This window comes from Rana temporaria, chromosome 1, assembly GCF_905171775.1.
Source record: "Rana temporaria chromosome 1, aRanTem1.1, whole genome shotgun sequence".
NCBI lineage: Eukaryota > Metazoa > Chordata > Amphibia > Anura > Ranidae > Rana > Rana temporaria.
This window is the reverse complement of record NC_053489.1, coordinates 196,317,018-196,341,188: the sequence shown is the minus strand read 5'-3', so window position 1 is coordinate 196,341,188 and position 24,171 is coordinate 196,317,018. Positions and strand designations below refer to the sequence as shown.

Sequence of the window (24,171 nt, the reverse complement as noted above, 5' to 3'; positions counted from 1 at the left end):
TTCAAATGTTTAAACCATATATTTGATTTATTTCCGAGAATGTTTTCTAGTAAATATACCAGCCTAAACTTTCTGTGCTCAGTAAAGAATGAATGTTTCCCCAATGCAATAATTACCTATAATTGCCTAAAGATTCTGTAATGAAGCCATGGGTAGTTATGAATTACTGAACTGGAAAATTTCTCAAAACAGAAACAAGGTATTGAGAAACTCTCTTGTATATCACTCAGAACTGCGACTGCAAGGATGATAAGCATACACAGGCCAAACTTTATTGATCATTACTATTACACATAACTCCAAATAACTTGTTATTGCGGCCATTAGCCTACTGGTTACACTACCCTTCACTAATAACCACCTTAAAGTGGTTGTAAACCCTGTTACACCACTTGTATCAACAGGTAAGGCCCCGTACACACGTCCGAGGAACTCGACGGGCAAAACACATCGTTTTGTCTGTCGAGTTCCTTGTGAACCCGCCGAGGACCTCGGCGAGCCGAAATTTCCCATTGAACAACGAGGAAATAGAGAACATGTTCTCTATTTCCTCGCCGAGGTCCTCGTCGGCTTCCTCGGCCGAAAGTGTACACACGGCCGGGTTTCTCGGCAGAATTCAGCTCCGACCGAGTTTCTGGCTGAATTCTGCCGAGAAACTCGGTCGTGTGTACGGGGCCTCAGCCTATAATAAGGCTTACTTGTAGATACTGAAAATATCTCCTAAACCTGCACAGTTTAGAAGATATTTACCATATACGCTTGCGCTGACGTCAATGGTGCATGCGCACTGAAGAAACAGCTAGATCGTGCCATTTCTAAAGGGCTTGTGCCATGACCTGCAGCTCCCATGTGCATGCGTGGGAGTGACGTCAGTGACAAGCCCGCGAACCTGGAAATAACTGCAGGAGACATGTCACCGGTCACAGCAGTGTGCAGGGGCCACTGCAAAAGCTTTAAACTAAGGTAGGTATTTCATAATGATCTAGTATGCGATGCATACTAGCTCATTTTGCCTTTTGTCTTGCAGGTTTTTTTTCTATGGGTTTACAACCACTTTATTGTACTGTCCAAAAGCGACCGTAAATATCCAGCATCAACACAAAGAGAAATCCATGTAGAGAAGACTAGAACCCCTCTAAGCTTTGAATTGTTGTTTGTATCCCTGTTGCAGGTTTTTTATTACTTTTGTCTAGTTTAGTTTTGTCTGAATTTACACTTTAACACCAGCCAGTATTACATAAACATAGACATACCCCATCCGATCCCATAATAGTAAAGATGCTTGCTCTCCTCTGATCCGAACACCTTGATCACCATGCTGTACAGATGCAATCCTTCCACCAGCATCCAGGCAAAGGCACTTAGAAAGAAGAAGTGTAGCAATATTGCAACAATTTTGCAAGGGAGCTGAAAAAAACACAAGGAGTACACAGGTTAGAAGAAAAATCAAATATCATAATTGCTTGTGATTGACTTCATATAATCTTTATCTGGGTTTTATGTACCAGTTTGGATAAACAGCCACATCTGTTCCCAAAAGTAGCTAAAGGTTGCCTGCTAACTGCAAAATATTAATACATTCAGCTTCTATCAGATATGAATATATGTCAGGATTTTCAATAATAAGAAATGCTACTTTGACAGTTACTCTTGCTTAGAATATACATTTCCTGGACAAAGTATGGATACAGAAATATTTAGGATACCTAAAATCAGAAACTCAATGCCATCATTGCTAGTTCACTAGTTTAAATATAAACTATAATGACTTAGCCCAGTTAAAAATGATGTTTTACATCCTTTTTATTATTATTATTATTATTATTATTATTATTATATGTCTACAATCATTTTTTTGAAAATAAAACTTTAACACACTAAAAAAATAAGACTCTAGACCACTATAAGTAGTTTAAGGACACAAAACTGGAGGCTTGCTTTGGTTGCAATCTTAAACAGAGCTGTCTAAGTGATGAGTATCTCTTTTAACTCTTTTGCCTGTGTGCAGGACATTCAGCTGGAGCTATTGAGCTCTGTAGAACAGACTTTTTATTCAGGTGGTAAGAAGATAGACAGAAAAAAATTAAAAGGAACTTAAAGCTGTATTTAGACAGATATCTGCACCCCCTGAAAGGTGTCAAATGTGACACCGGAGGGGGGGAGGGTTCCGATGAGCAGAAGTTCCGCTTTAGGGTGGAGCTCCGCTTTAATAGCTTTATATAACATGCTTCCAGTTTCTCTCTCTCTCTCTGTCTTCTATAACAAATTTCCAGCAATACCTGTAACATTTCTATAGTTTTCGACCATCATCCCCTCTTGCATGTCTACAGTTTCTGACATTTTTCTTAAGCACCATATTTACTGAACATTATGCAGTCAATGACTGTAATTGAAGCTGCCTATACTTTCTATCTTTAAAATTATTGCATTGCATTTTAAAAACATTAATAGCACATATATATTGGGTCTGAGATCAAAAGTAACATTTCTGTCTTTGCAGATGACACCAAGCTATGCAGTGGAATAACGTCCTTACAGGATGTCTCCAATTTACAAGCCGACCTCAATGCTCTGTCTGATTGGGCGACTAAGTGGCAGATGAGGTTTAATGTAGATAAATGTAAAGTTATGCACTTGGGGGCTAAGAATATGCATGCATCATACATACTAGGGGGAGTACAACTGGGGGGGTCTGTAGTGGAGAAGGATCTGGGGGTTTTAGTTGATCATAAGCTCAATAATGGCATGCAATGCCAAGCTGCGGTTTCCAAAGCGAGCAAAGTCCTTTCTTGTATTAAGAGAGGTATGGACTCCAGAGACAGAGATATAATTTTGCCCCTGTACAAATCATTAGTAAGACCTCATCTGGAATATGCAGTTCAGTTTTGGGCACCAGTTCTCAAAAAGGATATAGGAGAACTGGAGAAAGTGCAGAGAAGAGCAACCAAACTGATAAGAGGCATGGAGGAGCTCAGCTATGAGGAAAGATTAGAGGAACTAAATTTATTCACTCTTGAGAAGAGGAGAATAAGGGGGGATATGATCAACATGTACAAATATATAAGAGGTCCATACAGTGAACTTGGTGTTGAGTTATTCACTTTACGGTCATCACTGAGGACAAGGGGGCACTCTTTACGTCTAGAGGAAAAGAGATTTCACCTCCAAATACGGAAAGGTTTTTTCACAGTAAGAGCTGTGAAAATGTGGAACAGACTCCCTCCAGAGGTGGTTCTGGCCAGCTCAGTAGATTGCTTTAAGAAAGGTCTGGATTCTTTCCTAAATGTACAGAATATAACTGAGTACTAAGATTTGTAGGTATAGTTGATCCAGGGTAAATCCGATTGCCTCTCGGGGGATCAGGAAGGAATTTTTTCCCCTGCTGTAGCAAATTGGATCATGCTCCGCTGGGGTTTTTTGCCTTCCTCTGGATCAACTGTGGGTATGGAGTTGGGTGTATAGGATTTTACTGTGTTTTTTTATTTTGTTTTTTTGTGGTTGAACTGGATGGACTTGTGTCTTTTTTCAACCTGACTAACTATGTAACTATGTAACTATGTAACTATATATTGTAAATTAGCATGTTTGTGCAAGATTAAAACCGATATCTGTATTTAAATGAGGAAATGGTATCTGACAAAAAAGTGGTTATATCCTTGTACACAATCTTAGTTAACTGCATGACTCGTATTTTCTGTTTATTGAGGTTTTGCATATTAAAGTCAGTTCTTGACATTTCTAGATGCAATTATTGGGGTCTGGAATGTCACTAAATTGTGTTAAAAAGTTTATTTTTTTACATTATCAGTGATAAAGGAAAGCTATAAAAGCCAAATACAGGATAAATTACTGTTTACACTTGCTTGGGGGGAAAAAAAGAATCAAGTAAAACAGAACAAAATAGGAAAGAAAATAAAAAGAATAGAACAGAATAGAAGATAAAAGAATAATATAGAAAATAATAGAATAGATTAGAATAGTAAATAAAAGAATAGAAAAGAATAGAGCAAAAAAAACGATAGAATAGAATAAATTTGAGTTTGAATAGAATATTTTAGAATAGAATAGAAAATAACTGAATTGCAAAGAATAGAATATAATAGAAATGAAAAGAATAGAATAGAAAAAAAAACAATAGAATATAATAAAAATATATATATAACTGTCTTACGAAATTCAAATTTCAAATAGAATAAAATAATAAAATATAATTCAATAGAATAGAGTAGAAGAAAATAGAAAGAATATAACCATCACCTAAAATTCAAATTTCGAAAAGAATCAATTCAAATTCAAATAGAATAGATTAGAATAGAATAAAAAATAAGGGAATTGAAAAAAAAACATTTGAATAGAATAGAATAAAATAATATAAAATAGGAAGAATATAAGGGTCTTACAAAATTCGAATTTTGAAAAGAACAAATTGAACGTTGAATTCAAATTGAATATGAAAATGAAAACACAAAACAAATTCCGAAAACTTATTAAATTAATTTAACTACTTTAACTAAACAAAACGATTTAAATATCAAATCAAAACCAAACAAAACATTTTTTTTTGTTTTGCACATGTCTAATTATTATTGTTTTTTACACTTTTACATGGAAGGGTTTTGCTCATTTTAAAATTAAAACCTATTCTACTATAGGATGTGTGTACGAAGCAACACATTTTCAAAATTAGTTTTGTGTATTTGTTTTCAAATTTGATTCAAATTCAACATTCAATTTGTTGTTTTAAAAATTTGAAATTTGGAAGACAGTTATATTCTTTCTATTTTATATTATTTTATTCTATTGTATTTGAAAGTTTTTTTTTCTATTCTCTTATTTTCTATTCTAATCTATTCTATTTGAATTTGAATCTTATGCAAGTGAAAAACACAAGGTACAGTTAGGGATGTTAAATGCCTTTAAAAAAGCAGCCGCCAGGTTACACATCATTTGTGGAAGAAAATAAATACTAACCTTTTTTTTAAGATTGAAATGACCAATTGCCTACTACTATTGTGTGGGCTACATATCACCACAACCTGTGCTTTGCTAAAAGAAATGTTATTTTGAAATCTTTTAGCCAGATTCAGGTAGAGATACGACGGCGTATCAGTAGATACGCCGTCGTAACTCCGAATCTGCGCCGTTGTATATTTAAGCGTATTCTCAAATTGAGATATGCTTAAATGTTGCTAAGATACGACCGCCGGCGCCGTCGTATCTTAGCTGTCTATTTACGCTGGCCGCTAGGGGCGTGTACGCTGATTTACGCCTAGAATACGTAAATCAGCGAGATACGCCTATTCGCGAACGTACGCTTGCCCGTCGCAGTAAAGATACGCCGTTTACGTAAGGCGTTTTCAGGCGTAAAGATAAACCACCAAAAAGATGGCGTCGGAACCGCGTCAAATTTTTCACGTTTTACTTCGTTTGCGTAAGTCGTCCGTTAATGGGGCTGGCTGTAATTTACGTTCACGTCGAAACCAATAAGTCTTTGCGGCGTAATTTGGAGCATGCGCACTGGGTTATGTCCACGGACGGCGCATTCGCCGTTCGTTCAAAACGTCATTTATGTGGGGTCATGCTTAATTAGCATAAAACACGCCCACCTCTTCCACATTTGAATTTACACTTTACACATTTACACTACGCCACCGTAACTTAGGACGCAAGTTGTTTGTGAATACTGTACTTGCCTCTCTAACTTACGGCAGCGTAGCGTATATAAGATACGCTACGCCTGCCTAAAGTTAGGCACGTCTACCTGAATCTGGCTATATGTATTTATTAACGACTATGGGCCAGATTCACAGAAAAAGCACGCCGGAGTATCTGCTGATACTCTGGCGTACTTTCAAATTTGCAGCATCGTATCTTTATTTTGAATTCTCAAACAAAGATACGACGGCATTTGGCTAAGATCCGACAGGCTTACAGCTTCGTACGCCTTCGGATCTTAGGATGCAATACTTCGGCCGCCCGCTGGGTGGAGTTTGCGTCGTTTTCCGCGTCGGGTATGCTAATTAGCTGTTTACGGCGATCCACGAAGGTACGCGCGGTCGTCGCATTCTCTTACGTCGTCGCTAGTCGGCTTTTCCCGTCGTAAAGTTGCGAGTGCTATTTCAATGGCTTATATTTAGACTAGCCATGTTAAAGTATGGCCGCCATTCGGGTCTAATTTGAATATTTTTTAGACGTCATTTCGCACAAAGCACGGCGGGAAATTTCAAAACGGAGCATGCACAGTACGTTCGGCGTGGGAACGCGCCTAATTTAAATGATACACGCCCCATTTGAATTAGGCGGGCTTGCGCCGGACAGCTTTACGCTATGCCGCCGCAAGTTTACAGGCAAGTGCTTTGTGAATCAAGCACTTGCGCTGAAAACTTGCGGCAGTGTAACGTAAATGGGATATGTTACGCCGCCGGATTTGTACATGAATCTGGCCCTATGTATGCTTTTCCAGTTCCTACAAATGTAAAAATATATAATGCTATATGCTTAACACCTCTTTAAAAGAACTCAAGCATTTTCTGCCACCCAAACAGTTGCATCTGTCATTGTAAACATATACAAGGAATGAATAATATTTAGGTTTTCAATTCCAAGGGAACAACTTGACATGCCTACAGGAGCATATCAAGTCAACCAGTTTATTTCTGAAATACAACTGTAAAAGGATTTACCATTTACATTAGCTGTAAGTATATTTTAAAATATAAATCTGTCTTTCAATAAAATCTTTAGGAAAGTATCCATTACTTCTTGAAGTGTGTCAGTGATTTATCATTCTTACCAACACTTCTGCATTAAAGTTTGAAGAAAAACATTCCTGTCCTTAATCTATCCAAACTAGAATCACTCAAATCCTATCTGGATGAACCCAAATCTCTTTTTCGGTAAAAGCTGTCAGTTGCAGGTAGCTGAGACAATCCTGGGACATAAAAAATAGAATTTGTAACCCAATAGCAGGTAACATTTGTAAATAATAGGACAGCTTATAGCAGCATATTGTCCTCATTATTAGGCATTGCAAATCTGCCTGACTTAGATTTATCAAATATTGCTTGAAATTCATGAAACTCAAACTAAGCAAAATAACTCCTGAACTTTATGGGGGTGCGAAACTTGATACTAACTTCCGGCCATGCTCAAGGCTAATAGGCAAGCTATTGTAAAAACGTTCATGGGGAGCTGGACACTGCCACAAGGGTCATTTACCAAAAGGCAAATTTTTAAAAAAAATACAGTATAGCAGGGAATAGGTCCTTTTAATACTGTTTTAAGGGTAACATGGAAAAAGCATGCTTGGGAGATGCCTTTAAGCTGTAAATGGTGTTACAGAATAGTGGACTTTTGGTGGACAGCATCAGCGATACCACTGGTGGTCTGTCCATTGCTTCCGGCCCCCTGATCTAAATGCAGGGTGCAGGACACATGGACTCCAGTGTGGGATTTTTTTTGAAGCATGTGATTAGAGCCAGAGGCTCTAATAGGCTTCAAAAAAGGGTAGGCTCGGGGGTAGAACACACAGCAGTTTCCTGCTAACATGCATGGTAACATCTGCCAGCAGGAAACCTCTGAGGTTGGCCATATTTGGGAGAGAGATCATGCTAATAATGGTTAGTGGATCATATGCATGTTTAAAATGTGAATTTGATGATATTGTTTGGTTTTAATCTTATATATAATGCTAAGCAGTTTCCTTCTTCATTATGTTTTTTAGGGTTTCATTGAAAGTTTGTTATGGAAGAGTGTTGCCTACTAATTTAGGAATATACTCTGGATGCATCTTGTGGCTGTACTGTATGTTACAGTACTTCATGCCTTATATGACTTGCCAATAACTTGGTAGTCAACCCCTCTTGTGAGTGTTTTTCCTATAGGTGTAGGACTACCGTGGTCTATGGCATGGTTATGGATTTATGGAATTATCACTCCAGGTAGAAGATGCTTCATTCCTCACAAAAATGAGTACACCCCTCACATTTTTGTAAGTATTTTATTGTATCTTTTTATGTGACAACACTGAGTAAATGACACTTTGCTACACTGCAAAGTAGTGACTGTACAGCTTTTATAACAGTGTAAATTTGCTGTCCCCCTCAAATTAACTCAACACACTCTATGGGAGCTGCGGTGGCTCAATGCGATTGGCACTGCGCTGACAAGCCATTCACCTCTGCAGCTAGGGGTTCGGATCCCGGTCTCGGCTACATGTGAATTGAGTTTGGTGGTCTCAGCCCGGCTCCCGGTGGGTGTACTATGCGAGGTAAGCCTGCGTTTAGTACGCCCTCCCACAAAAAAACACCACACTTAGACGCACTCGAAATTGGGTTAACATGCACGCACTTTGACCACGCAGTCTCTAAAAAAGAGTCGAAGGACTAACGGGGCTGGTTGAGCGGGCAAATCCTCTCACTCCCTTATAGGGAGTCCCTCTGCCCCGTTGGGCTTCAAAGCGGAGTAGGGCAGGCTGTGTGGGAGGACCCCCTCACACACCCGCCATTGCCAACCGGGGCATGGAGAAAGGTGGCAGATTGCCTCTGGGGGAGGCCTGCCAACTCCCAAGTCTGGCTCCTCTCTCGATTACATGCACAAAAATACACTTAAAAAAAAACTCAACACACTCTAAACTGCGGGCAACAAAAGCGGGTACACACCTAGGTGAAAATGTTCAAATTGGAACCAAAGTGTCAATGTTTCGTGTGGCCACCATTATTTTCCAGCACTGTTTTAACTCTCTTGGGCATGGAGTTCACCAGAGCTTCACAGGTTGCTACTGGAGTCCTCTTCACTCCTCCATGATGACATCACAGAGCTGGTGGATGTTAGAGACTTTGCACTCCCCCACCTTCCGTTTGAGGAGGCCCAATGTTCAATGGGGTTTAGGTCTGGAGACATGCTCGGCCAGTCCATCACCTTTACCCTCAGCTTCTGTGGCCCAGTCTCCTAAAGAGAGGGGATCATGCTTGGCATTCATAGTTCCCTCAATGAACTGTAGCTCCCTAGTACCGGAAGTACTCGTGCAGCCCCAGATCATGACACTTCCACCACCATGCTTGACTGTAAACAAGAAAAACTTGTCTTTGTACTCCTCACCTGGTTGCCTCCACTCACGCCTGACACGCTTCTAAACCAAATAAGTTTATCTTGGTCTCATCAGACCCAAGGGACATGGTTCCAGTAATCCATGTCCTTAGTCTGCTAGTCTTCAGCAAACTGTGGGCTTTCTTGTGCATCATCTTTAGAAGAGGCTTCCTTCTGGGATGACAGCTATGCAGACCAATTTGATGCAGTGTGCGGCATTTGGTCTGAGCACTGACAGACTGACCCCAAACCATTCAACCTCTGCAGCAATGCTGGCACCACTCATACGTTTATTTCCCAAAGACAACCTCTGGATATGATGCTGAGCACGTGCACTCAACTTCTTTGGTTAGATCCTCAGAGAGTTCTTTGCCATGAGATGCCATGTTGAACTTCTAGTGACCAGTATGAGCGCGTGAGAGCAATAACACCAAATTTAACACACCTGCTCCCCATTCACACCTGAGACTTTGTAACACTAACGAGTCACATGAAACTGGGGAGGGAAAATGGCTAATTGGGCCCAATTTGAGGGGACAGGAAATTTACAATGTTATACAAGCTGTGCATTCACTACTTTACATTGTAGGAAGTGTAATTTCTTCACATGAACAGAACTAATAAAATATTTTAAAAAAATGTGAGGGGTGTACTCACTTTTGTGAGATACTGAATATATATATATATATATACACTCACATACACCTGTTCAATTACTTGGTAACACAAATGGCTAATCAGCCAATCACATGGCAGCAACTCAATGCATTTAGGCATCTAGACATGGTGAAGCTGATTGTCTGAAGTTCAAACCGAGCTTCAGAATGGGGAAGAAATGGTATTTAAGTGACTTTGAACATGGTATGGTGGTTGGTTCCAGACATGCTGGTGCAAGTATTTCAAAAACTGCTGATCTACTGGAATTTTCATTTCCAACCATCTCTAGGGTTTACAGAGAATGGTACGAAAAGGAGAAAATATCCAGTGAGCAGCAGTTTTGTGGATGAAAAGGTCTTGTTGAGGTCAGAAGATAATGGGCAGACTGGTTCAAGATGATATAAAGGTGACAGTGATTCAAATAACCACTGGATACAACCAAGGTATGCAGAATACATCTCTGAATGCACAACACATTGAACCTAGAAGTGGATGGGCTACAGCAGCAGAATAACACACGGAATGCCACTCCTGTCAGCTAATAACAAGAAACTGAGGCTACAATTTGCACAGGCTCACCAAAATTGAACAATGGAAGATTGAAAAAACTTGCCTGATTTGATGAGTCTCGATTTCAGCTGCGACATTTAGATGGTAGGATCAGAGTTTGGCGTAAACAATATGAAAGCATGGGTTCACCCTGCCTTGTAGCAATGGTTTGAGCTGGTGGTGTAATGGTGTCGGCCCATCAGTACCAATTGTGCATCATTTTAAATGCCACGGCCTACCTGAGTATTGTTACTGACCATATTAATCTCTTTATGATTAGAGTGTACCCACTTCTTGTGGCTACTTTCAGCAGGATAATGCAAACTGTCACAAAGCTCAAATCATCTCAAACTGGTTTCTTGAACATGACAATGAGTTCACTGTACTGTACACCTTGTTAAATTTAACTGATAAATTAATTAACATTGATAATTCTTTGACAGTTAAGGACAGCAGCTATTTTGGGTGTATATAATTATTTTATGTGTGCACAGTAAGGGGACATTTACTTTTCTACTGATTGGGGCCAATGTTTGCTAGGGCAGCTCTAACCTCTTTCCTAAACAGGTGGGCTGTGACCTATACATGTACAGTAGTTTCTTCATGGCACAATGGAGAAGCCGTGTACTTGCAAACCTACTGGTAGATGGCTACCCCTTTAGATCCTAGGTATAATTTGCTTCTTGAATGAGCAGTGAATAATGTATAACCTGCAGTGCCAAATAGGTGAAGAGGAGGGGAGATTTGTAGGTCATGACTGGAGGTCACTGTGTGATGTAAATTAGAAGGGGCAAAACACCACTCCAAGTAATAATGAGAGTAATTTATAGAAGGAAAGAAAGCTCGAAAAATTCAGCATATTAAAAATAGGAGCAGGAACTACCAATTCTGATGTTAACACATCAGAATTACACACGCTACAAAGTATTTAAATATAGGCAATTTGAATCCAAGAAAACACATTGCAATAACATTATGTCATGGTAAAACAACATTAAGCAGCTAAAATGCTTGCTTCACGGCAGAATATTAATGGTGAGGTTGTGCTCTTTTAAGTAGGTAACATTCTAAATAACTGATTCTTTCTATTCAAGTTTGTTAAATCTGAGTAATGAAATGTTTCTGTTTCGAATGGTTTTGGTATTAGTGTTATAAAAGAATACTATTGGAGAGTACATTTTTAATAGTTTTGTTTTTCAGACTTTTCACACTCAAATCAACCTGACTCCAAAAACTCAAACAATAATAATTTTACAAAATAACTTTTGATGCAACAATTCTGCTAGCCAAAAGAATACATGCTATTCAGCCTCTGTTAGTTGTTACTCTCTAATGGTGGGTAAAACAAGTTTAAATATGTTAGTCAGCCATGCAAACACATTCAGGTGTGTTAAGCCTTTGGCCATTCATTTATTCCACTGTCCAGAATATTAATTTATTCTGGTCATTAGAATGAATGAATTCTCAAGCACTAAACATGCCTTGCGTTTAGAAGTGTTAACCTCCCTGGCGGTATTACCGAGTCTGGCTCGGGGTGGAAATCCTGTACCATTAGCGGTATCGCCGAGCCAGACTCAGGATCGCATCGCAGTGTCCAGGCAGGCAGAGTTACTTACCTTGTCCCTGGATCCTGCGATGTCTCCCCGCTGTGTGATCGAGCTGTCTCCTCGCTCGATTCACACAGTGCCGTGTGCCGCTGAGCTCCGTTCCCTGCGACGTTACGACGCACAGGGGCGGAGATCGGCGCCAAATTCAAAAAAGTAAATACACAGTACACATACAGTATACTGTAATCTTATAGATTACAGTACTGTATGAAATAAATACACACCCCCTTTGTCCCTAGTGGTCTGTCCAGTACCCTACATTTCACTTTTATATAATAAAAACTGTTCTTTCTGCCTGGAAACTGTAGATAGTCCAAAAGTGTCCCTGTATGTCAAAAGTGGTTTTAGACCAGCTAGAAAACAGCGATAATAAATAAGAATCACTTGCAGAATTGAGCGATAGCGATTTGTGGGGAAATTCGTCATCAAACAATAAAAGTAATGACAGCGACAATTCTGCAACTGAGCAAATTTCAGTGTTTTTGATTTGATTACATTATTGAATAATTTTTATTACAATTACATTATTATTTGTTATAATTATTTATAGTTATTTATTAAATTATAATTTATGATTTTGTTTTTCAAACTTTATCATACCCGGGATGTCTACTAGACTCTTGTTTGGTCAGATTTAAGTGAGTTATTCCTAAGAATTGCAGGCCTACAATATAAAACGCCAAATTTTCATGCAGAATAATTGTACCGCTTTCAGCATCTAAAACCAGAAAGAATCATACCGCCAGGGAGATTAAGGCACGTCAAAAGTTTTTTCTGCCCTAATATGCCTATAAATGCCTATATGTGCATGGCCACATAAGCTAAAAGAGAGAGGTGTTTAGAGGTCAAATGCCTGTAAAAGCTGTGTCCATAGCTGTTGCTGAACATGCTTAACCAAACTAGTCTGTACTCTGTGTTTGCAACTGGCTATTTAGCTAGGACAATCTGCCATTGTCTGTTCTCAGAAATTGTATTGAGAACTATAATGATAACACTCAGTGAATAAGTAAGTAATGTAGAATTCATGTGTACTATTCCCTGCAGGATGAAGCTCAAAAAGAAGTGACTCAGAGAAATATCATTTGTCAATGATATAGAAATCTATCCCTGGAACAGCAAACTCACCCTATCTCCAAGATGTGAAGATTGGAAAAATTCCACTGTTCCTGATATAGATCTCCCGTTGTTATCAATATAAAGCTGGCTTTTCTTTTTCAAATTATCAATACAAAGCTGGATTTTTTTTTTAAATGGCTCACACATTATCACACTGATAATATCAATACCCAGTAACAGACAGCTTGTATGAATTACATAGACAGAAAGTTGTTATGGCTGTCCCAAACCATAAATATACTTTATATGTTTGGACTGCGAGTTCTGATTGTTCCATTATTTTCTAATCCCTTGGCTGGCGAATTTAAAAATAATAAAACCTTTTACAATAGTAATGAAGAGCAGATGATGGAAGGATAAATTTAATAAAGTGTAACCTTTTTGTAAATGAGTTCCTTCAAAACTGTTTACCTCAAGTCTGAAAAGTCAGAAAGATAACATTCATTAACAAAGAGTGGCAAAGGAATATAACCTATCCCACGCTTCTAAACTGTCAAAATAGGGCATATACAGTACTGTCGTAATTAAGGGCCTTTAATACATAGGAGCAATCTCCTCAATTTTCAATGGCATAGAGCGCAGAAGCTGTTTGTTTTGGTTCCCTCTGCCCAACCCTCCACTCAGTTGAGAGGAAGTAGGGTGTTAACCCTAAGTTGGCGAGGTCAACTGTTATATGCAGGCTCTGCCCATGAAGTGTCCTCAATGCATGGGGAGCGAGAGGCGTGTAGGCTGTTTGCCAAGTTATCTTCAGACAGTTCACATCCTGTGTATATATATATATATATATATATATATATATATATATATATATATACAGTTGTGCTCATAAGTTTAAATACCCTGGCTGTATTTATGATTTCTTGGCAATTTTTCAGAAAATATGAATGATAACACAAAAACTTTTCTTTCACTCATGGTTAGTGTTTGGCTATAAAGCCATTTGTTATCAATCAACTGTGTTTACTCTTTTTAAATCATAATCACAACAGAAACTAGCCAAATTACCCTGATCAAAAGTTTACATACCCTGGTGATTTTGGCCTGATAATATGCACACAAGTTGACACAAAGGGGTTTGAATGGCTATTAAAGGTATCTCTCCTCACCTGTGATCTATTTGCTTGTAATTAGTGTGTGTGTGTATAAAAGCTCAATGAGTTGCTGGACTCCTGACAGACCCTTGCATCTTTCATCCAGTGCTGCACTGACGTTTCTGGATTCTGAGTCATGGGGAAAGCAAAAGAATTGTCAAAGGATCTGCGGGAAAAGGTAGTTGAACTGTATAAAACAGGAAAGGGATATAAAAAGATATCCAAGGAATTGAGAATGCCAATCAGCAGTCTTCAAATTTTAATCAAGAAGTGCAAAATGAGGGGTTCTGTTGAAACCAAACCACGGTCAGGAAGGCCAACTAAAATTTCAGCCACAACTGCCAGGAAAATTGTTTGGGATGCAAAGAAAAACCCACAAATAACTTCAGCTAAAATACAGGACTGTTTCAAGATGCACAATAAGGAAGCACTTGAAACAAGATGGACTGCATGGTCGAGTCTCCAGAAGAAAGACATTACTATGCAAATGTCACAAAGTATCTCGCTTACAGTACGCCAAACAGTACAGACAAGCCTCAAACCTTCTGGAACAAAGTAATTTGGAGTGATGAGACCAAAATGTAGCTTTTTGCCCACAACCATAAACACTACATTTGGAGAAGAGTCAACAAGGCCTATGATGAAAGGTACACCATTCCTATTGTGAGAGAGGTGGATCACTGATGTTTTGGGGATGTGTAAGCTGCAAAGGCACAGGAAATTTGGTCAAAATGAATGGCAAGATGAATGCAGTATTTTATCAAAAAATACTGGAGGAACATTTGCATTCACTGCCTAGTAAGTTGACAAATCCAAATTGCAGCATCATTACATGTAACAAGAATATTGTATGCGACCGCACAAAACTACAAGGCTTGTAAACTAATGCTAGAAGTCTAGCTAACAAGATGGGAGAACTGGTGCTGCTATTGTACGAGAAGGATCTCGATTTTGTGGGAATTTCACTTGGTTTGACAGCTCTCATGATTGTCTGGCAACCATTCAGGGATATTCCCTATATTGCAGAGACAGAGAGAGTAGAAGAGGGGGAGGGGTATGCCTGTACATCAGAAATAATGTGGAAGTGATTGTGAGGGACGATATCACTAATGGAGCTAGGAAGGAGGTGGAATCCTTGTGGCTGGAGCTCCAAAGAGAGGAAACTAAGGGGAAAGTATTGCTGGGTGCGTGCTTTAAGCCCCCTAACCTGAGGGAGGAGGGGGAGGCGGACCTCCTAGCACAGCTTGGAATTAGATTCAGCAAAACGTACAAACAATTTAAAAAAGGTTCATGAATAATGTGCTTTTCAAATTTGTAGCTGCCTTTTGAAAACTTCAGACAATGCCAAACCTTACCAAAATGTGCTAAAAAATATTTTAGGCATACAGTGCACGTATCATTCATGCTTAGATCTCCCGTGCTAATCTAGGCCATCCTCCCCTCTCCTAGATGTATACTTACCTGCATCCTATGGCTGCAGCCCATCACAATATGTATATTAAGCTGCCAAATTCTCCTTTTCACTGGCCAAGCCTACAAAACTGATCCTCCTAAAGTTTTATATTATCCTGATACAGGACTGTAAAAAAAAAACTGCAATCGTGTCTCCCTGCTAGACTACAAAACACTTCCCCTTATGACAAGGAGGGGGGGGGGGTAGATCAGTAGAAGACAACGATCTGTAGGATTTAAGCAGAGGCAGTGTTTTAAGCTACAACAGGAAGTAAGGAGCTTGCTGGATTTCTATCAATTTAGGCCATAATGCATTCTGCTACATGTCTTTGTACATCCCAATAAGCATATACTGATTGGTTTACGAGAACATTATATCATCTACAAACTATGGTATATATTTATGGAATTATGTTTATACTAGTAATGGTAGCGATCAGCAACTTATAGCGGGGCTTCGATATGGCAGCGGACAATCAGACACTAACTGACACTTTTGACACTTTGTGGGAACCAGTGACATTAATACAGTAAACAGTGCTAAAATACAGTGGAACCTTACTAGCATAATCTGTTCCAGGAGAATGCTCATAATCCACAGCACACGCATATCAAAGCGAGTTTCCCCATAGAAGTCAATGGAAAATAAAATAATTTGTTCCGCATTGACTTTTATTGCATGCAATATCGCATGTGGCCAGAGGTAGGGGGTTTCGAAGAGCTTCGGAAATACTCGGGGACAGCTCGGCTGAACTTGGAAACCCAAGGAAAGGCTTGGGAACGGACTATTCAGAGTGTCTGAGTTTTTCCGAGTATTTCTGAATGGCTCCAATCGGCTCTGGCGCTCCCGCACCTCTGGCCAAATGCGGTACTGCACACCACAGAGGCTTTAATTCTGCTTGTTTTCAAGACAACACTCACAAACCGAGTCAGGATTATTTTTTTTCTTAGATGCTCGTATTGCAAAACGCTCGTTAACCGCGTTACTCGCAATCTGACATTTCACTGTACTGTATATGCACTGTCACTGTACTAATGAGACTGGATGGAAAGGGGTTAAACATCTAGGGTGATCAAAGGGTTACCTGTGAGCCTAGCCAGTGTTTTTGTGTACTGTATGCTACTTTTACTAGAGGAAGAGGTAGACATGATTCCATCCCCCCCCCGCCCGTCAGAATAGGGATCTGCCTTGTTTACGTGGGCAGATTTCCGCTCTTTGTGTTTTACTGACAGTTGGCAGGTGTAGGCGGACCCCAAAGATCAGCTTCTGCTGCGATTAATCACAGCAAAAGTGGCCCACCAGTGGCACACATGCTCACCCTAGGCGGATATGCAGAATCATGTATATATACGTGAAGCTGCACAGGAGGGAAGTGGTTAAAGGGTATGTAAAGGTATTTTTTTTTAAAACAACAAACATGTTAAGCCTCGTACACACGACCAAGGAACTCGACAGGCAAAACACATCGTTTTCCTCGTCTAGTTCCTTGTTAGGCTGTCGAGGAACTCGACAAGGCAAGTTTCTCCATTCTCGTCGAGGAAATAGAGAACTTGCTCTCTTTTTGGCTCGTCGAGTTTCTCGACAGTTTCCTCAACGAAAATGTACACACGATCGGTTTCCTCGGCAAATAAATATCTCCCAGCAAGTTTCTTGCTGGTTTTTGCCGAGAAACTCGGTCATGTCTACGAGGCTTCATACTTACCTCCACTGTACAGCTTGTTTTGCACAGAGTGGCCCCGAACCTGGTCTTCTGGGGTCCCTCGGCGGCTGTCTCAGCTCCCCCTCGCAAGAACTCATCACCTTCATGCGAGAGAGCTTGCATGGTGTTGAGTTCTTGCGGGTGCTCTCCTGTGATACAGCCGGCGTCCATAACTGTATCACTCAGCCCCACACCCCCAGAGTGCCGCGTCATTGGATATGATTGACAGCAGCGCGAGCCAATGGCTGCACTGCTTTCAATCAACCAATGAATGACCCAAGAAGCTGACCGAGAAGCCTGCGCGTTCACTTTCGAAGGGTTAGGTAAGTAAAACGGGGGCTCGGGGAGGGGGGGGCACTATTCCTCGTAAAGAATGCGTTAAGGCAGGGCTGGACTGGGACAAAAATTTGGCCCTGGACTTCATCCAGACTGGCCCACTTTGACATGTCTCTCCCATGGCAGCCGGACAACTCCCCAAGCCCCCTCTCCCCCTTCACTAGCCACTAGCCAATCTACTTTATTAGAGTAGAACGGTTGGTACTGGTACTCTTATAGGCAGCAGTACCAGTGGGGAAGCTAGATGTTTTTTCACCCGGGGAAAATAATCAGTTCGGTGCCCCCCCTTATGGGACAAGTTTAGGCAGAAGTGAGAAACTCCCAGTCCATAGATATTGAGTCAACTGTCTGTCCTCTCCCCCCTGCTTTTCTGGTCCTCCCCCCGATTCTCTGTTCCCCCCCAGGTGAGCGCTGCGGGGAGGGAGAGGAGGTGAGCTCTGCGGGGAGGGAGAGACAGAGGAGCGGAGGGGGGGGGGCGGCGGTCCGCTGTTACTGAAGCCGGCCCACTGAGCCATCGGCCCACCAGGAAACTCCCTGTAGTCCCATCCCTGCGTTAAGGTGAAAAAACGTTTACCTTTACAACCCCTTTAAAGCCTCGTACACACGACCGAGTTTCTCGGAAAAAAACAGCAAGAAACTTGCTGTTTTTTTTTTTTGTCGAGGAAACCGGTCGTGTGTACACTTTTCTACGAGGAAACTGTTGAGGATCCCATTGAGCCAAAAAGAGAGCATGTCTTCTTTTACCTCGACGGGAATGGGGAAATTTGGCTCGCCGAGATCCTCGACAGCCTAAGAAGGAACTCGACGAGCAAAACGATGTGTTTCGCCCGTCGAGTTTCTCGGTCGTGTGTACGAGGCTTTAGAGTTGAGCAGGTATATGTTGCATATTTAGTGAACGTCCCCTTCTACTTTTAATGCAAAAGATGTGTTGGGTAGAATGAAGAGCATCTGGCGCGCCCTTTTACTAATGTAGAACATATTTACTGCCAATAGCAATTAGAAATGGAACCCTGCACGTACTTAATACAACAGTGTAAAGCCATATTGTTTCTGACTAGAATGTCATTTGTTTAATAAATGATTCTGACAACATCCCTTTTGGAAAGATGGATTGTATATCTAAGCACTAAGTAACTCTGACCAGTTTAAGCAATTAAGCCAATGTAGGAGTAAGTCATGCTTTGGGGACAGCTGAATAGAATATTTAGTAAATGGAGCCTATTGCCTCCTTGGGTTGGCAGACTAATAAGAACATTACGACATACAAACACTGGCCGCAGCTCTCCAAAGAGCTTATTGAATCTCCTTGGTTTCTTGATATTTAGTTATGCTACATTTGTCCAGATGACTCCAAATACGATGAGTTTGTGCAACAAACATTTATTTTGGCCCGTTTCGATAGATTTTACCTCCAAGTTTGTATTGTCTGCAGTTATTTGCCAGGGTTTGCTTTAAAAAAAAGGAATTGGGGGGACTCGAATCTACAAACAAAAAAAATGCAGTTTTGTAGAAAACCAACTCCACCTCTGCTGTTTTAAATGTCAAGTGATAAAGTGTTCCAGTTCTGTGTTACTTTGACATTATTGTAGAAATAAATAAACTCCAAAGTCAGTGTGATATTTGATAAAAAAATTACCTGTCAAAAGTAACCAGATGAATTGTCCTAAAACCAAGCACGCAATTATTAGTTCTCACTTTACCTTGTGCTGCAATTTACTTAGAGCATTTTCAGTTTTTTTTTGTTTGATATTGTGATGAAATTATTCATTTTTTTTAAATCGAGCCTAACTGTTTCTTTATTGGTGCATAGAAACTTGAAATACAGATCAGCAGGGGTGTAGAAAGTCATGTGCAATGCTGTGTCTATGCAAATATTTAGTGGGCAACTGTAGACAACTGCATAAAGCTGTGTCTACAGCCAATGCTGTATCCTGGCCTAGGCCAACAAGGCCCAGGCCTAGAGCAGCACTTTGCAGGGGGCAGCACGGAAAGAGTCCCCGCTGGGTTGTGCTACACTTTATGGGGCGGACTGGGCTGAGAGGCAGATTAGTCTAGCGCCCCCACAAAGCGGCCAAACTGCTTCTGGTATGTGGGCGGTCGGCAATTACGCAACTGTGGGGGGGTTGGGGTGGGGGGTGCCACTTCTAATTTTGACTGTCCTATCATCCTTGACCACAAACCTTACTCATTGTGCTATATGTTTTCTGCTGCACCATTGGCATGGTTAAATCTTCTTATGCCCCATACACACGATCGGGAATTCCATCGGAGTAAAAGAGAACATGATGGAATTCCTCGGAATATCTGATGGAAAAACTCAGATGGGGCATACACACAGTCGGAATTTCCGATGGAAAAAGAAATTCCGATCGTGTCTTCAGGGCATTAGTCCTCTCCATAAAATTATCAGAAATTTGTGTTTAAAGTAGAACTTTTATTTTTATTTTGGATAGAGTAAGGGAGGGTTATAGCCCCTGTCAGTTAATTTTTGACCATGCCTGTCCCATTGCATAGATTTCCCCTTTATTTCCTGCCCCATAGCCAAACAGGAAGTGAGAGAAAATCTATGCAAATGAAGGGAATCCATTGCCCCCCAGGCCCTCAGAACTAGTGTCCCCACTCAAATTTCAAGGCGGGTCTTAAACAGAAAGGGGTGTGGCCTTGATAGGAAGGGGTGGGCCATATTTAAATTAGGGGGTGCACAAGTTTAGTTAGGCCTAGGGCAGCACAAAACCTAAATACACCACTGTCTACAGCTCTGCATGATCAAAACATTTGTTCTTAGACAAAATAAGAACCTATTTAAATAATGCATTATATTAATATATGAATTATTATATTACGCTTTAAAGCAGAGGTGTCCAACCTTTTGACCTTCCTGGGCCACATTGTCTTGGGCCATATTTGCTTGGGCACTTGAGTGGGCTGCTTTGCCTCTATGCCATGCAGGAAAAAGGTTCCTGCACCATCTTTAAGTCTGGGAAACGATGCAGTGCTTTTGTGGTGGTTCCCGCACCTGCAAAAGCATTTTCAGATGCATGGGGGTGACATTAGGAATGATTGGCAGCCCAACGCATCCGTAATGAGCAGCGCATTTTGGCTGCAGGTGGTTACAGGTGCGGGATTCCTGCACCAGCAACCACCAGCAAGTTGTGTGAACCTAGTCTAAATTCACAGACCGTTGACCCCAGACTGCATGTTTGTAATGGAGATTCATGGACAGAAGTAAATATCATGAAGTTACGAACTGCCTGTGAATTTAGGCTAGGTGCACACTACTTGCGGGTGGTTGTGGGTGCAGGAATCCCGCAGACCACACTTTTCAGATATTTATTTGTAAAAAAAAATTGAAAATCATTAAGGCTTCATTTCCACTGGTGTTTTTACAGCCACTGTTGTTAGCCTTTTTTACAGCTTAAAAACGCCTGTCCATGTTTATTTTGGAAGCTGGAGCTCAAAAACGCCGCGGTAGCGTTTTTGAGCGTTTTTTAATGTCTGGCGTTTTTACAGCTCTACTCTGGAGCTTCAGAACGCCCTGGTCCTGTGTTTTTTTTACAGCTCAAAAACGCCTATGCCATTTGCAGCTCAAAAACGCCTATGTGGGCATGATGCCATAGAATAACATGGACAGGCGTTTTTAGGCTGTAAAAAACGCTCAGAAAGGTGGCTGTAAAAACGTCAGTGGAAATGAAGCCTTACATTTTCGCCACTTCACAATTATTTGTCACGTTGTGTTGGTCTATCACATTTAATCCCAATAAAACACATTTAGGTTTTTGGTTGTAACATGACAAAATGTGAAAAATTTCAAGGGATATGAATACTTTCTAAAGGCACTGAAGCATGTGATTGCAGCACAATCCATATTGTAATTTATTGCTATTAACACCTTTTCAATTCCTTTTCAATCACTGCACTGTAATCTTTTGTAAAATACAATGCAGTATGGCAACCTGGAGGCGTTTTGTACACTTTTGGTGTACAGAACGCCCCTCAGCAGTGAGAGGAGGTCGGCGATGCTGCTCTCTGGATGGATGGATCTTCTCATCGTTGGAGATCACCCGCACCCGTCGCTGGATCAGGACAACGTTGGAGCAGGAAGCCGGGAACGAGTGGATTATCACCGCTGGAGTTTTTTTTATTTTTTTATTAATAAAGGACTTTATTCTACGGTGTGTGTGTGTGTTTTTTTTTTACAAGAATTTACACTTCCTTCGTGAAATGGTAGGGGTACAGTGTACCCCATTACTATTTCACAAGGGGGGGGTCAGGATCTGGGGGTCCCCTTTGTTAAAGGGGTCTTCCAGATTCTGATAAGCCTCCCGCCCGCATACCCCCACAACCACCGGGCAAGGGTTGTGGGGATGAGACCCTTGTCCCCATCAACATGGGGACAAGGTGCTTTGAGGGCATGTGGCCTGGTGCGGTTCAGGCGCACTCTGTCCCCCCCTCTTTTCTGCGGCCGGCCAGGTCAACGTGCTCGGATAACGGGTCTGGTTTTGGATATTTAGGGGGAACCGCACGTCATTTTTTTTTTTAATTGACAGCGGGGTTCCCCTTAATATCCATATCAGACCTAAAGGGTCTGGTTATTGAATTTGCGGGGACCTCCACGCATTTTTTTCCCCCGAACTCCGAACCCGGACCCAAACTTTTTCCAATTATTCGGGTTCGGGTCCGGGTTCGGGGAAAACCCAAAGTCCGTACCGAACCCGAACTTTACAGTTCGGGTTCGCTCAACTCTAGCTAGGAAGATTACGGCAAAAGTTTGTTGTGCCTTTTAAATGATGGACATCATTGCACAGTAACTTTTCTTTATATATAGATTCTTTAGTGTTTTACCTTGCCCAAAATGCAACCACAAATCTAGGCAAAGCCTCTTATGCTATCCTTATCTGAATCTGGAAAGGAAAGCCTGTGTTTTTTCTCTGGCCCCAGCATCAGTCACTTTCTAACGTATAGTCTACCTCACACACACTGCAGAAGGATAGCAAGGTTGCCAGCAAGTAAACAAGTGACAAGAAATTGCAGTATTGCCCAGAAACACAGTGAAAAGCCTAATTATTTTTGGTACAAAGAATAAATCCAGATTCAGATTAAAGTGTATGTAAACCCCAGGAATTACCAGTACACAGTTTTTGCTGTGTATTGGACTGTAACCATACCATTGAAAGAGTTTTGCTATATCGGTTCGATAAATAAAAAAAAAACTATTGTTACTGCCATACATCCTGTGAGCTGAAAACGTTCTGCCTGTGCTGCAAGTTATCATTTACATTCACGTATATTAAGTATAGATTCATAATGGTGATGCAAATTTCTTAATATACTTTTTTATGTAAAATGTAATAAGGTATTATGTTAATTTGTGACCTCAACTCTGAATTACAATTTTTGGCAATATTGCAGTTTAAGTTTACATTGAGTCCCATTTAGGGTCTAATAAGCACTATCAATGAAGTTTCCTGTTGGATGTGCTTCCTTAGAGAGAGGCTTGGTCCGCAACCATAATTATGCAAACTTCCGGTGGAATTCCGGTCCAGCTGTCCTGTTACCAAAGCGAGGCTTGGTTGCAGCCATTTCCGGTTCCCGCCTATTGCGTCTCCACGTAGTTCCATAGCGAGGCTTGGCCCGCTATGGAATCACGTTTTTCTGTGGACTACAGAACATCCCTCACCAGATGAAAAATAAAACTATAATTGTCTCAAAAAGAAACCATTGCAGCTACCACATCTAAAATATTTGTTCTGGGGATTTGAATGGCTTTACTGGTGAACCAAGTGGATTTGCTGGCTTTAGCATCGATATTTCCTATATAATATACACCATTCAGTGTTTACCTGAGCTGTTCCATACTTTTTGTATTTGGTTATCTAGGTTGTCTAAGAAAACTGTCTACATTTATAATAATTTCAGAGTAATATTTAACATAAAAAGATATGTACATACCGTTCCAGGAACAAACTGAAAGCTGATCAACAGAAGGATCTGGGCAACCAGAATGGCAAATGAAAGGTTGGCATGAATATGATACCGTTGATTACGGATTGTGCTCACTGAGCTGTATTGAGAAAAGAACATAAAATAATACTTAATTTTAGGTACATATGTAAATGTAAAATAAATATTCAATATGTTTTAACAGTATGTTTTTTTATATTAGCATTGAGATATATGACCTAATAACAGTTTTAGGGTCCAGCACAATAAATTGCATACATACAGTGGTTTGATATGTGATTTGGGAGGGCTGGGGATGGATGCAGTGGTTTTATCTGTGATTTGGGATGGTTGGGGTGGATTCAGTGGTTTTATCTGTGATTTGGGAGGGTTAGGGGTGAATGCAGTGGTTAGATCTGTGATTTGGTAGGGTTGGGGATGAATGCAGTGGTTTGATCTGTGATTTGGGAGGGTCGGGGATGGATGCAGTGGTTTAATCTGTGATTTGGGAGGGTTGGGGATGAATGCAGTGGTTTGATCTGTGATTTGGGAGGGTCGGGATGGATGCAGTGGTTTAATCTGTGATTTGGGAGGGTTGGGGATGAATGCAGTGGTTAGATCTGTGATCTATGAGGG

General features: G+C 40.7%; 1 protein-coding gene across 2 annotated transcripts in view; it reads right to left on the bottom strand.

The window, feature by feature from the left end:
- ADGRD1 (adhesion G protein-coupled receptor D1) overlaps positions 1–24,171 on the bottom strand; it is an 802,257-nt gene that overhangs the window by 217,335 nt on the left and 560,751 nt on the right. For both annotated transcript variants that reach the window (XM_040347511.1, XM_040347515.1), the window contains 2 exons: positions 23,545–23,656; positions 1,254–1,407 (listed from right to left, as the gene is read on the bottom strand). In XM_040347511.1, coding sequence (XP_040203445.1) covers positions 1,254–1,407; positions 23,545–23,656 — 266 coding nt within the window. The remainder of the gene's footprint in view (positions 1–1,253; positions 1,408–23,544; positions 23,657–24,171) is intronic.